This window comes from Zeus faber, assembly GCF_960531495.2.
Source record: "Zeus faber genome assembly, chromosome: 1".
NCBI classification, from domain to species: domain Eukaryota; kingdom Metazoa; phylum Chordata; class Actinopteri; order Zeiformes; family Zeidae; genus Zeus; species Zeus faber.
In genome coordinates this window covers 36,527,732-36,542,866 of record NC_137193.1, presented here as the reverse complement: position 1 = coordinate 36,542,866, position 15,135 = coordinate 36,527,732, and the positions used below count along the sequence as shown (strand labels likewise).

Below are 15,135 nucleotides of genomic sequence, written 5' to 3'. Positions count from 1 at the left end.
ACAAAAGAATAGAGAGATATAGGGAGAAAACTAGAGATATTAACAGAAAACTAGATATATAGGCAGAAAACTAGAGATTATGAGAGAAGAATAGCGATATAGGGAGAAAACTAGAGATATTAACTTAAAACGAGATATAGGCAGAAAACTAGAGATATAGAAGAATAGCAATATATTAGCATGAGCATACAAATACAAAAAAAAACCTTGCCTATATATCTCGCAGGCAGGAAATTAAAATACATGTGTAAATTATTAGTATATAAGTGTAAATTACAAGTGTAGGTTATTCAATTATAATAGCAGAAGAGTGGAAAGGTCTATTGAATGACTGAAATACTTTTTTTAATGACCCCCCCGGAGAAGACTAGAGATAATATCAGAAGAATAGAGATACTAACAGAAGAATAGCGATATAGGCCGAAAACTAGAGATATTAAAAGAAAACTAGAGATATTATCAGAAGAATAGAGATACTAACAGAAGAATAGCGATATAGGCAGAAAACTAGAGGTATTAAAAGAAAACTAGAGATATTATCAGAAGAATAGAGATATTAATATTACACTAAACATAAAGGGCTGAAAACTAGATATAGCCAGAAAACTAGAGATATTAACTGAAGAACAGCGATATCGACAGAGAACAAGAGATATTCACAGAAAAATAGAGATTTGGCAGGAAACTAGAGATATTAACAGAAGAATAGAGATATATAAGCAAAAGCATGCAAATACAACTAAAAACCTTGCCTACATATCTAGCAGGCAGAAAAAGAAAATACTTGTATTATTAGTAACTTGTATTTTACACTTTTATACTTGTAACCTATAACCTACACATGTAGGTTATAAGTATAAAAGCGTAAAATACAAGTGTAGGATATTCAATTAGAATAGCAGAAGAGTAGAGAGGTCCATTGAAGGACTGAAATACTTTTTTCAAAATTGACCCCACAGTGTTGATTCACAAACCCAGTGTTTAAAGGGCCTACTACTCTGCTTCAGCTGATTAGGGCTTAAACTGCCTTCATATGTTCGCTTTCAATGAAACAAATAACTTAACAAGTACTCATTAGACATACAGACAACATTTTATTTAAGCATGTCAACATTGATTATAATATATGCATTTATTGCAATACTTTAATGACAACACGGAGATCAGAATATCAAAATGAACGTTTTTATTGTTCACATATGAGATTAAAACTTGAGTCTGCAGTCTGCGCGTTAAGTGGCTGCTACAACTCCTGCAGACCACCAGGGGTAGCTGTGTCCTCCGTTTTCAATGCCCTGAAGTTTCGGCTTTTTTTCGGCAGAAAACGAACGAAAGCCCCGAAGCTTCAAGAGGCTTTGTCCAAGGAAACTTTTGTTTATCATTATCATAATAAACGAAGTTTCCGTAAATAGCTGTCATTATTGGCGCAAACCGTGTTCGGTCGAGGTATATCAGCGTGAACTCTTGTAAATTACGCGCGAACAGGTCATGCAACCCGTAGTTTCCCACATGACTTGAACGTAGCATTAGCGCGTCATGGTGTGACGTAAGAGCAAGCGACACGAGGCGGGAGGACCAAGACACGCCCCGAATTGTAGAACAAGGCTTCAACAAAGACTTAAAAACAAAAACAAACAAACAAAAAAAAAAAAACGAGTACGGAAAACGGATCTCTTTTCAGTTCGTTCATAAATTCTAGTTTATAAAACACTTCGAGAAGTTTTCAAATGAAATCGATAAAAGGTGGTGTTTCTGTGAACATCAATCATCCTGAAACAACAAGTTTACACAGAACATGGAACAACGTGGATACTGTGATAGTTAGCAATATTATGCAAGACTTTTATACCCGGGTGCTAGGAATATTTAGAATGAATGTTGAGAATGAATAAAATGCTTTTCCCCCTGATAAATATGATCATTAGACTTGTATTAAGACACAAATCCACCTATTGTAAGCTTTTCATTTCTTTATTTCAAAGTGTTTACTTCTCAAACATCTACGTGTTTGAATTCACTGGATCTGACTTCACGGGAGGACTCAGGACCAGTGGCAAGACGTGTTGGCGAATATTCTCTGAACAGAAACCCAAATGCCAGAATAATGTCATAGCATAACACAGCACACATTGAGATATAAGTATTTTAGAGGTAGTTACACATTTGGGTATATATTTATGTAAAGGGCTTTCTCTGACACTTAAAGGACAACAGCAAGGCACGGCTCAGGGCAACGGGGACCTCACATGTAAACTTGCAGGATAAAGGCCGTCCATTTCGGAAAGAGAAACAAAGTGAGGGAGCTGTATCGCTTTTCACAGATATAGTTGCATCTCAGTCACGGTGCTTCACCTCCCACTTCAATACATCTCGAGAGAGAGACAGGCACAGATCAGAGGAACATCATTTACAACCCAGAGAAATTAACTTGTGTCGAGCTCAGCGTTGCAGGGAAGTCCCATAAGAATATACAGGATATATTCAAAAGCCAAAAAGGTAAATGAGGATTAAAACAACAACACATATAAATCACATTTACTCCACTACAAAGTGATGCAGCTTTACATCATGGAAATTATTCTAGTCAAGTCAAAACCAAAGAAAAATATTGAGGAAACTACTGACAGAATTCTAGTATAAAAAATAGTTTCTCCACCCCGTTTCTCAGTTATAGTTCTGTTAAGGCTGGAGGGAAACGGGGTTAAAGGCCGTTTCGACTCACCAGTTTGGTGGAAAATAAAGAGGCGACTAGGTGAAAAAAAAACAAAAAACCTGAAAATAATATTTGAAAAACAGAAAGACTTAAAGACAAAAGTCAAGTTCAGTGATCCCAACAAAACTCAGATAAAACAGAAACACCATTATTCAGATTTATACAGTATTCAACTGTGGAAACACTCCAGAGGAAATACAAATAGGCGTTCTGCTTAGCCATATCAGTTAAAGTGGCTGAAAAGAAAAGTAAAGTATATTAAAGGAATAAAAACACAAAGTGCTGGTAAATTCCAAGTGAATGCCAACTTCCTCAAATGAAACTTTTTGAAAAATGAGCAGCTGCATCTGATCTGATCTGAACAAAGTGAACGACAAAGATTTGACAGCGATGTAACCTGGTACTGGGCTATTTTACTAACTATTAAAACTGCAAGATGGATCAAATTCATCTTGGATTAAAACACCTTTCAGAATGTGTGGATCATTATGAACCAGATCAAGACGACGACACTCCGGAACCTTTTGTGATGACGTCACATCTCAAGGATCTATGCTCAGGAAACCTGCTCCGGTCTGGAAGTCGTACATTTCTCAATTGGACTTTTGCCATGGTTTGGACTAACTGTGCAGCCGTATTAGAATTAAACTGTAAGGACTTCAGATGGGAGATATTTTAAACAACCTTGCACCGCACAAGGCCAGATCTCCTTGGAAGCGACTTGGAGGGCGAAACGGATGGAGAAGGAGCTGGAACCAACCCGTTCCCTGATTTTAAGAACCTTTGTAAACCAAGGCAAAACAATTTCTTATAAAGAACAAAAAGACTGAAGAAACAATTCAACATTAACTGCAGTGAGCAACGCGACATCCTGCAGACTGCGATCACGCCCAGAATCTGACAAAAGAAGATAAAGACAAGACATGAAGCCCCAGTGAACTGAAGGACCTTCAGGGAGATGAAAAAGAGGCAAAGTCCCATTCAGACCCATCTCACCCTGTGAAGAGGGTGAATCACTGAGTGCGACTGAAGAACATCTTAAGTAGCCAAAACAGTGTCGACATGCTACATTTCTGAACTTCTAAACATGTGGAAAATGTGCTGAAACTGAAACCAAAGCAGCTGCTGGCCTCCACAGGAGTTCCCACCTGATCCAGAAGCGATGGAAACAGCTGATCCAGGCACAGTTCTACAGAACCGACAACAAACTAGTCACCAAAGGAAATCAATCCGAGCGCCTCCTCCCACCGTGCGCCACCCGGCTCTCCATCTGACCAGCCGGTCCCGGTGGTGAAGTGCAGACAGGTTTGGTTTCCGTCCGGAGGTCGGAGGTCACCTAGTGTCTGTGGGTGCAGTGGATCTTGTCGTCCTCCTGGTCCAGCAGCTCAAGCATCTCCTGCACGATGGCCTGCAGGGCACGGCCCAGGTCCGCCCCGCTGTACGGCTTCCCCAGCGGGGGAACATGCACGAACGCACAGCGACCACGACTCAGGTAGAGGGAGGTGTAGTAGGTGAAGTCACAAAGATATCTGTCAGAGAGAAGAGAGTGAGGTGGATGGAGGGAGGGATGGACAGATAGGGAGAACAGACAGACAGACAGACATTTACCTTCCAGCATCCTTGGACACAGTCACACCCACCCCAAGCGCTGAGGCCGTCACTCTCTTGCAGATTGACTCCATGTCGATGATGGAGTCGATGCAGTCAGGTCCACCCACAATGCAACACTGAGAGTCGGGGCAGAAGCGGCTGTTGTCCAGGCCCTTGTAGCCGTGGTTACGGCCGCATTTCTCCAGCGTGACGGTGGTCGCCATGCCCGACACTCCGACATGCACAACCAGCTGAGGATCACGACAATTATCTGTTAGACGCAGAGTTAGACGGTGAAGAAACTGATTATGTTGCTTTTCGCAGGTCACAGCGCCCCCTGCAGCAAATGACTGCAGCTGCAACGGCGGGTTCCTTCATCGGTGAAACATTGTTTCTCAGGAAAACTCCTTCTCCCATGTTTATCTTCTGATTTTTGGATTTTCAACTTTACATGTAATTTTCAACAACATTTCTGCTGTTATTAGACTGAATAGTGTAGTGAAGTGTAGACTACAGTGGACCTGAAGATGGAAATTAAAGTTGTAGCGTGTAGGGCTGACATGAAAGCCCAAATATCAAGCCAACATCGATTAAAAAACTAAACAGCATTCTCAGACTTTAAAACAGATATTTGGGAGTTCAAGACCACTAATGATTCACTGACCAAACGAGATCTTTAACTTCTCAGCAAACACCAAATTATTTTTTGCAATACCAATTAAAATTTTTGATTTTGCAAATACTGAGTTAAAGTTAAAATTCTGGGTCCAGGGTTTTGTGGGCGCTCACCTGCGGGTGGTATTGCTTCCACAGGGATGGGACCAGGCTCTGGACCTTCTGGTACTCCACAGGAACCTCGTAGACATGCAGGTCAACCTCCTCCCCCAGACCCAGCTTCTTCAGCTCCTGTCTCAACAGCCACACACGTTTGCTTTTGTCTTTTAGGGACAGATTGAACTAGGAATGCACAAAAACCACTTATTTGGTCCAAGTACATTTACATTTACATTTACATTTAGTGAGATCATGGATTTTGAAGACCCTGTTTTGTTTTGTTTTATTATGTTCAGTAATTGATTAGTTGAATATTGACTGCTTTGTTTAAGCAAATTTGATAGAACATGAAACTATCAGCTAGTTTAAAAAGTAGAACACAAGCTCACTGACTACATTACGTTACTTTAGTATCTGGACATTTGAGTACATATGACAGTACATTGAAGTACATACAGCATATGAGTACAAGTACCCGTGTGTGACCCACAATAAGTGGAACCACATTGATCCAAAATGCTAGAATGAGGTCATTTTGTGTTGTATTTTACATACGTGTCAAAACATCAATTACTGACACTAAGCAGCTAAACTTGGCTGCAGAGCATTCTGCGCTCCTAGGAACCGATAACCGGCAGGACAATTTGAGACAACCCCCCCCCCACACACACACACACACTACAAATGGCCGAGACTGCAGAGCTCCCCCTACATATTGAAAGGAGGCTTGTTTGACCCTACTGTGACCCCATGACCCCTCCACAAAAGCAGCCTTTTGTTTGCTTTTAATATCCTTATCAAGTCCGTCTAGACACCCTGACAGCCATTGTCCCCCTGTCCTGTGCCCCCACCGGGGGCCGCTCACCACGGCCACTGCTCAGGCCCCACATCGCCCAGACCTGCAGCAGAACGCAAAGTGCTACCCCCAAAAGTGACCAGTCCACCATTTGCAAATACTGACTGCACCAGGTTCAAACAAGAATGGGGAGGAGCGAGAGTCCTTAGTGATTACGTTAAGGTTTTACAGAGAATAACATGGATGTTACACACACTAGGATGTCACATCAAATTAACATTTTCTTTGAAAAATCATATTATATTATATATATATTCTATACATACATATATATATATATAATATTTCCTTTTCCTTTTTGGTGAGACGGTTATAAACAGTAACAATTGTATTTAATAGGGTTCTGTCACGCATCCTGTTATACAGCAAACATTGTGAGGTTATCACTGTTTCATAGATGGATTATCTTAGAAAATCTGAATGAACTAACAAATAAATAGTGACCATACCTGTACTGCAACCCAGCTAGCATTCACCGTGTGCTCACCAAACGGCCCAAAACCTACAAAACAGAATGTGTTTAGAACCTGGGACTGAGTGCATCTGTGCCAAGGTGTGACTTCTCTTTATTAGTCTCTTGTGAAATTCACCAAATAAATAAGACATTCCTTAAAAATGGTTTGTTTTTTTATAAACAATCATGATGCACAATCTTCGCTTTGAGAATAACTTGTATAATTATGTTTTTCTCTCACTGTGCACTGTACCTCAAGACTTTGTTCGACATGATTTGTAAAATAAAACCACATGAGCAGTTCACTGTAGATATTATTCTACATTTGTGTAAATACAGATGGGTAACTGATTATTCTCCATCACCCCCACACCCTGTCAAATCAATGGGTGGCTGCAGTCCCTTGGGGGGGTCTGGACCCAGGGACCAGGCTGTCCGTATTGGGATGGGGGGGTGGGGGGGGTGTTAGGGGTCTGGGGACCCAGGGACCAGCCTGTCTGGAAGGGGGGGTCTGCAGCTGCCAGCCGCCCCTTTATTCTGGACACAGACTTCCCACACTATCCACACATTATGGTGCTAAACCTGCAGACTGCAACAGCTCTGTGGATCCTGCAAAAACAAGTTGCCAGGGATCTTTCGGAACCTCTTGTGATGAAAAACAATACTGCACTAGAACTTGATGTGGCCTAGACGCCTAATTCCACGCTGCGATTGTATATAATGTAAATGGAATTCATCTGATTGTTAAATCTACCATGACGACGAAACATGCCCCGTTGTCAAGTGCTCGAAAAGGAGACGCAGACGAGGAGCCACAAAATGACGCCATTGGTGCAGCTGTCATTCCCTAAAGTGCATTTTACAAAACTTTCCGACAGTCGGACGCCTCTGTCACCCGAAGAGACAAAAGCACTGACCTGTCACCACCACCGCCCGCTTGTTGTTGTCCATCTCCTCCGATGCTTCAGGGGGTTTTCAGGCTGTTTTTGCTGATAAACCGGGTGTGATTCAGGCTGTATTTGGTGACAAAGCAGGGGCCACTTTGTTGTGCTGACCGCTCTTCTACAGCTCTGCTCCTTCCTCAGGAGCTCTGCGTGACTCTGGCGTGATGACGTCAGAGACACGTTCCTCCACGTTACTTCCGGCAACAAGAACGATTTGTTTCCGTTTTCTCTTAGCCACGCCCCAATTCACCGGCGTTCTTTCCGGCGCTTGAAAGAGTACTGGAAACTTGTACTTCGGTGAAAGCACTGCCACATTACTGGAATTGCACTCAAAATACAAGTAAAACTACTCGCGTGGAAAAACTTAAGTCGCAGCACAAGTATTCTTCTTAAAAACTCCTCAGAGTACGTGTATCGGTTACTTATTAACCGTTGATGTTTAATGCGAAAAGGGAGATCCACGAAGAAAATATATTTATGCGTCTTTCAACAAAGCATTTTAAACGAACTCCGATTATTATATTCACATCCTGAACTATTTCGTATGGATCGTTTCCCTGTCAACTGCCACTTTTTGTCCTCTCTCTTTAATCTGCTTGTCTTCGTGCTTGTTTCATTGTCTTTTACTTATTGGCTTTTTATTATCACGATTTGATTGCCTTCCCATAATGTAAAGACTTTGAATTGTACATCGTGTATGAAAGGTGATATACAAATACAAGTTTTTTTTTAATTATTATTATCATTATTATTATTACTACTCCTACTACTACTACGGTACTACAACAATTAAAAAAAATCCCAGACAGACAGACTGAGCCCGCATGACGTCATCAAAAGTGTGACATTTGATTGGCTGGTCCACACGGGCGCATGTGTGACGTTTAGCGGGCAGCGAGGAAACGAGTCAGATATTAACCAGTGAAAGAAGCACTATAACAATGGTAGGTATTTAGATTTGCTTTTTGAATCTAGCAAATATGAAAAATATGTTGTTTTTTTACACGTGTGAGAGATGTTTGATTAAACAGCCAGCCAGCTAGCTCCTGCTATAACGTTAGCGGTGTGAGCTAAAGCTAGCGAGCGTTAGCTCAGCTAGCTGTGCGACCCAACAGAATAGGCAATAGTGGAAAAAGGAACTTCGAGCTTTTACTGGAGTTAAAGTACAAATACTCCGACTCTAGTAAAAGGGATGAAGTAAGAGTATAAATGTATTTGCTCGTAAATGTACTCAAAGTATTAAGTGCTTGTCATGTTCAGCGCCCTGATAAAGCCGATATACCGATATACTTCAGAAAGTGCTACTAAACCGTACTTCTGCAGATGTTTCTCCTTCCGGTTGTGGTAGAAGTGTATTAGAATAAAAAGTATAGCTTTTTACTTAGAAATGTGGTGGAGCAAATGTCGAAAGTCTCGATATAAGTTGCCGCTGCAGCAGTTATTGCGCGATGTGCATTTTATGAATTATCTTGATCACATTTCAGCTGCCACTGTCTCTGTTGAAGACTGCCCAAAACCACCCAATGGTAAGAACATTCACTGACCTTAAAAAACGCCAAACCCATCCACCACCACGGCGTTCCAGAATAACATGGACCAAAGTCAAGATCTACCTGTACACCTTGACTTTATACTGAATGGTTCGATAACATAACAGTGTACCGTTGCATGCCTATTGCAGACACACTTATACGCATACTGTAGTTTCAGACGTACTTAATTACTCTAATACTAAATGGTTTGCAAATTTGCAAGCAGGGCCAGTTTCAAGTTTTTCCTTCAATGAATTCTCTCTGACTGCGTGTTGTCTCAGCTGGTGGAGTTGAAGAATGGAGAGACATACAACGGTCACTTGGTGAGCTGCGACAACTGGATGAACATCAACCTGAGAGAAGTCATCTGCACCTCCAGGGTAACGATCCACCCTCACCTTCACCACTCCTCAAATTGTAAAGGGCCACAAGGTTGCTAGTTCGAATCTCAGTGTTTCTGTATATTATGGCAAGGGCATGTAAACCTCAAGACACACCAGAAAATCTCATCACTTTACAGGCAAATTTAAGAATGGAATAAGACCTTGAAATAACTTTAATGGATAGATACTTTATTTGTCCCCGGAGAGAAATAATGGTCTCACAGCAGCTCCCATCAAATTAGGCAAAAATAATAAAGCAATAGAAAATTTAAATGGGAAAAAATTGAAATATAATTAAACAACAAATAAAATAACAGGTAAAATACAAAATATAACAAAGATAAATATACAATAAAACCAAACCGTTAACTGTTACAATAAAAATGTGGCAATATGCACAACACATAATGATAACCCAATATATCCCAAAAAAAATTCCTGGAAAAACAATAAATAAAGAAATTGCTGCAAGCAGCAATACATGGGGTCTAGTTTAGTCGCGATTACATCGGGACATATTACAATTTTCCGGCCTCTGTGAAATGCAGCACAGGTGACAATATTCTGAGTTAACATTGAACACCTCCATAGTTGTTTTTTTTTTTCCAGTTCCATAACTTTTTCAAGGTTTTTTTGAGATTTGTTTGGTCTTCTCTCTAAAACAAGTGGCGTCTTGTCCACTACGATGTTGGGGCAGATGGAGGCTGTTTTTTATTTTATTTTTTTACATAGAGTTGGTGTTTTGGAAATAAATTGTGTATAAATAAAGACATGTTTACTTAAAATTAAGTATCTTATTTATCATGTGTTTTTTACAATCACTGTGCACTTAGGTCACTGAATGTTCCTCTTGTGTCGTTAAGTTTAAATGTCCCTCAAGAACAATGTTTTAACAATTACGATCATTCCTGGATCATGCAGTGCGGACACAAAAGAAAAGGATGATTCCTCCAAAGGTTCTTAGGGCTTTCTGCGGTGCAAAAAATGCATCCTGTGACTGATTACTGTTTTCCGAGTTTCCTTTTAACGCAGTTTCGGCTCCAGTTGTCAATCTATGTGTAGAAAACTCCATGTAGTAAACAGGGTGTAAGTGGTTGGGTGTGAATGACTTCTGAGAGACGAAGCTTGGACTTATACTGCAGTTTGGATGATGATGTCACAAAGCACCCCATTCCTCAAACAATTCAAATAATGTTCTTCTACGTCTGGTAAAAGTACAACAGTTTTTCACTAATTTCTGCTCCAAATGTGCATCGATATTAATCAAATTAGCATGACAAGATGTCTGAAACGTCCCGGTTCTAACGAGACATCAACCATGTCTGTGCGTACTGCGGTTGTCGTGTTCCAGATACTTTTAGCCCCTGAAAAAGTCCAAGGAGATTAAAATAATAAATCAGAGCAATACCCTCAGTGCTGGACCCCTAATAAAATGACCAAAAAGAATTCATGCGAAAAGTTAGTCATATACAACAACTACTGTACAGTTAATGTCCCATAATCTCGAGAATCTACCTGCTTTTCTGCTATCTCATCTCATCGTAGTTGCTGAAGGCTGAAAAGTTCGGTCTAATGCCAAACGTGCTAAAGATCATATAGTAATAAATAGTAGGATATACAATGTATAATGAAGAGTTTTTCCAGGCTGGTTTTTCAGTGTGGCCTTCATCAGGAATACAGGTACTCCTCACTTATCGACCGAGTTCCGTTCCTAGGACCAGGTCGTTAAGTGAATTGGTCGATAAGCGAAGACCCGTGTTGTTTCACGGTGAGGGGCTGTGGCGATTGCGAACGCTAGTGTAGTGAATACTGACAGACTGCTGGAACGAGACTGAGAACGGAGATGAGATGTATACAGTGTCTATATTATATACTGTGTATATAGTATAATATAGTGTTATATAGTTTATATAGTATATAAAGGGTGATGCACAATGAGATGCTTGATCCTGAGACGCCGCGGTATTGTACGCAGCGCACATTACAGACTGGTCAGAGAGCTGGTCGTAAGTCCAAACGGTCATGAAACAGGTGGGTCGTTAAGTGAGAAGTACCAGTACTCTGAAAATCCCATATATTGTGATGTCTATGGAGGGGGATCAGTGACTGCAACCTTCTCTGCTGTGCAGGATGGAGACAAGTTCTGGAGGATGCCGGAGTGCTACATCCGGGGCAGCACCATCAAGTACCTGCGCATCCCCGACGAGATCATTGACATGGTGAAGGAGGAAGTGGTGTCCAAGGGACGCGGCCGGGGCGGCATGCAGCAGAACAAGATGCAGGGCAAGGGGCGCGGCGTGGGCGGTGGCAGAGGTGAGAGTCGCTGTTAACTTGATGGCAGATAACATGAAACTTTATTTATCCTGAAGTATGTTGCTCAAGAAAATACACAGTTGCAAAATGTGCATTTAAAAAAAAAAAAAAAAAAGCCAAATGGTATGAAAAAATAATGCCATGCAATTTGCTTCACAGACTTACATTTATGAATATCGAAGGGAAAACAATTCTATTAACAGAAATGCATTTGAATGAAAATATCTTATTAAATAGTATTAGTCGTAATTAAAGTTAAAGGGAAAAAGATGAAGACACATGGATGAAATATTCTTAAATGAAAAGGAAGTTAAAACTGAAAGCATCAAACAGACACATCTTTTCCATTCAAACGGTTATCTTTTGGTTTCCTCCTCCTCCTCCTCTTGGAAGCAGAACTTTGACTTTACAGACGGAAGGTTTGTCACTAAAGCTGCAATAGTTTGACTCGGTCCTTCCCCTTAAAGCAGCATTATGTGACCTTTTTATTTGCGCAGCCACAGTTTCTGAATGCACTGGCACTTTTACACAACTGTCGTAAAACTCGGTCTGGTGTCCGAAAATGAGTTCTTTTACCAGACAAATATGAACTTATTGGTCACATTTCAGTAACAGTCTATAGCTGCTTTCATACATGAACTCCGGACAATGTATGGATAATCAGGTCTGGACGTTGCCCCGAGTTGCCCCTTCACACATGTAGCACACAACCAGAGATTGTCCGTGTAAGCCACGTTTACACCTACTGGAAATACTCAATTTGGTTTAGACGAAGGGCCGAGCCTGGATAGAGCATGGAGGAGGCAGGACGTGTGCACGAAGGTAAATAACTGGCACATGATATCGACGTCACTGACACGCAACTCGCCCACTCACTCGCTGTGAATGCTCTGGACAGTCACCTGCTCTGTTCACACCTACCGCTCAATTGGACATTATTTGGGTGCCGTAGGGTGCTGGCTGCGTAAAGTCCAGATAATGCCCGGTCCGAATGACATTTGCCTTCACACATACAGCTCCTCCGGGTAATCTCCGGATAATTGGGTTTTGGGTTTTCTGAACAAAAGTAAATCCGTTCAAAAAGCAAATCAATAAGTAGTCAGTTTCATTGATGGTTTTGGATGAAGACAAGGCCCCGCCTGGTTTAGATATCAGGCTCCAAAACGATGCCCCAGAGAAACAGAATTGTGACTTGAATCTTCTGACTGCCGAGTGTCTGTCACTGGGGTCGTTCTCCAGTGCGAGTTCTAAGGATGACTAATAAGGAGAGGTGAAGGATTGATAATTATTAAAAAAAGAAAAAAAATGTCACTCGCCCGATTGAACAACTAAAATTGACAACTGACCGACCAAATTATTCACTCATCCTGGGCGATCTACGAATCCAGACTGAGGATCTGACGACTTTGGATGTCTGTCTCTCTACCCCTGCAGGTTTATTTGGGGGGCGGGGCAGAGGGATGCCTGGCGCCGGCCGTGGTCAGCCTCAGCAGGACAAGAAACCTGGAAAACCTCAAGGGATGAAGAACCAGCACTAAGTCTGTGGCTCCTCCCCTCTGCCAGCAGAACCAGTCAGAAGCTGGGTTTTTGAAATGTCATCATGGGTTTGCTGCTAATTCATGCTGGAGATGAAGTGCATGTGACCTGCACTTGATGTAATTCACTTCCATGTTCAGTTTCTTGTTCCGCTGTGAAAAACAACCGTCAACACATTGGAACAATGCCATGCTGAAAATCTGCATACATGGCAATTTTTTTAAAACTGTTTTTTTGTTTGTTTTGGAACTTGGATCCGTTTGTGCAAATGAGCAAGTTTGGTTTTTCTTTTTTGTCGTTTTGAATCGTTCCCCCTCTTATTCTCTTTTTTCTGAAATGTCAAACATTGAGTGGGTTTCTTTTTATTTTTGTAAGAAAAGACAATATTGTAATTTACAAGATGTCCGGAGAATAAAAATGTTTTTGTTAAAAACTTACTGCTTTGTGCGTTTTTTAGAGGATTGTTATGTTGAATCAATTTGAATTTAAACCGAACTATTCCGATTCACAAAGAACCCCCAAACCATCATGTTCTGCACTTGATGTGCCTGTGGATTTATCACAGTGACGTCAGACATACTGGGAGAATAGTTTTTGCACAATAATCCTCAATAGGTTATATGTGATTCGAAGCCCATACATGTTGATATGTCGACCACCAATTTACCCATCAGGTGACTGAACATGACCTCTCTGACCCTGGATCAGCTCATCTATTCTGGGTTCAGTAGTTTGTGGTATAATATGACCGGTTCCTTGTTAAGATTATTTACGATTCGCCCGATTTCCACTGATCATATCACGTTAAAGATAATACTTTATTAATCCCTGGGGGAGTAATTAATGTGTTCCATCAACAGAAGGTGACAGAACAGTGACAATCAATTATTTTTTTAATTACCAAGAATTACCAATACTGTATTAAACTGAAATCAGTGCACAAAAGGTTAACCCAATGCTGGTTCACTGCTTCGAAGAGTTAAGGCTAAATGGCGCCCCTTCCTGGACAACACCCGGTATCACAGCCCGATGGAACGCGAAGGATGGACAATAAAGCAGTGAAATGCAGCTTAACATTTACGATGTATTTCTAACTGATGATCAAGGGGGCAAAAAACACACAACACATTTCCACCGGTTTCACTATCGCTGTAGTCATATGAATTTTTAACACTGCCATTACGGAAGAACATGAGTTTTGGACCACCCTATGATGTCATGTCAAAAATGTTATTTTCTACAGGGACGATGCTTAAAAGGTAATAACTCGTAAGTTACTTAAATACATGCCTGTGCCTTAGATTTGAATCTAAAGCTTCATGTTGGTTTTTCTTTTGACCCCAAGAGAAATGTCACACTCTGAAAGGTGAATTGTCACGTGGTTGTACATTTTTAATAAAAAAAAAAGCTTCTGCCACATGTTCCCCTTAATCCTTTGGCAAAGTTGAGTTTTTTGGGGGTGTTTGTTTGCTCCCTATGACTATGATGTAAAGCATAATGTCATTCAGTACTCATATCAGTGTTGGTGAGTTCATTCTGCTCAGTATGACGGTTCTTCTGGATAATCCACTAACACATCTGCCCTCAAAGGCTCCTGTGCCATTTAAATAACTACATTAGTAATATGCCACTGCTGCATATTACACTGTTTATTCCTTTAAGGGTCAGTTCTCAATTCTCAAACCAACTGAAATAGTCCACTTAAAACCTGTTATCCCCCTTAGCAGGGGTTCTCAAACTATGGGTCCCGACCACCGGAGGGTCGCCAAATGATTTTCTGAACATGCACAAAAATAAGGAAAATGTGTATTCTCTTAAATTAAATATTTTTTCACAAAATAAAATAAAATTTTCAGAAATAATTCTCTCTGTTAAATTATTCAGTAGATAGACAATGAATAACTTCAGTAGGCGGAGAGAGACAGCGCGCCCGCGTCCCTGTAACCATAGCAACTCACTCTGCCAAACCCGTGAAGGTGAAGAGGATACACTTGGGAATAAATGTCAGTATGTTAGAAATGTATATATTTCAATTAACAA

At 40.9% G+C, this 15,135-nt stretch overlaps 2 protein-coding genes across 2 annotated transcripts; one reads left to right on the top strand and one right to left on the bottom strand.

The window, feature by feature from the left end:
* Nucleotides 1-1,935: 1,935 nt before the first annotated feature.
* LOC307239670 (pyroglutamyl-peptidase 1-like) lies at nucleotides 1,936-7,409 on the bottom strand. The gene is made up of 5 exons (XM_080013182.1): nucleotides 7,305-7,409; nucleotides 6,383-6,435; nucleotides 5,093-5,209; nucleotides 4,322-4,554; nucleotides 1,936-4,242 (listed from the first exon to the last, which is right to left on the bottom strand). Exons 1-5 carry the CDS (start codon nucleotides 7,336-7,338, stop codon nucleotides 4,050-4,052), a joined length of 630 nt encoding a protein of 209 aa, XP_079869308.1. The 5' UTR covers nucleotides 7,339-7,409; the 3' UTR covers nucleotides 1,936-4,049.
* A 789-nt stretch (nucleotides 7,410-8,198) lies between these two features.
* On the top strand, nucleotides 8,199-13,528 carry lsm4 (LSM4 homolog, U6 small nuclear RNA and mRNA degradation associated). Its single transcript, XM_080003344.1, has 5 exons — nucleotides 8,199-8,275; nucleotides 8,816-8,857; nucleotides 9,145-9,243; nucleotides 11,376-11,559; nucleotides 12,994-13,528. The coding sequence occupies exons 1-5, from the start codon at nucleotides 8,273-8,275 to the stop codon at nucleotides 13,095-13,097; spliced, it is 432 nt and encodes a 143-aa protein (XP_079859470.1). The 5' UTR covers nucleotides 8,199-8,272; the 3' UTR covers nucleotides 13,098-13,528.
* Nucleotides 13,529-15,135: the final 1,607 nt, after the last annotated feature.

Excerpts from the sequence above, each read along its gene's own strand:
- lsm4 (XM_080003344.1), top strand. Across the intron at positions 9,244-11,375 it reads AAGTCATCTGCACCTCCAGG|GATGGAGACAAGTTCTGGAG; the intron begins GTAACGATCCAC and ends TCTGCTGTGCAG. Across the intron at positions 11,560-12,993 it reads CGGCGTGGGCGGTGGCAGAG|GTTTATTTGGGGGGCGGGGC; the intron begins GTGAGAGTCGCT and ends CTACCCCTGCAG.
- LOC307239670 (XM_080013182.1), bottom strand. The coding sequence starts at position 7,338 with ATGGACAACAACAAGCGGGCGGTGGTGGTGACAG. Across the intron at positions 6,436-7,304 it reads GCGGGCGGTGGTGGTGACAG|GTTTTGGGCCGTTTGGTGAG; the intron begins GTCAGTGCTTTT and ends TCTGTTTTGTAG. Across the intron at positions 4,555-5,092 it reads GGAAGCAATACCACCCGCAG|CTGGTTGTGCATGTCGGAGT; the intron begins GTGAGCGCCCAC and ends CGTGATCCTCAG.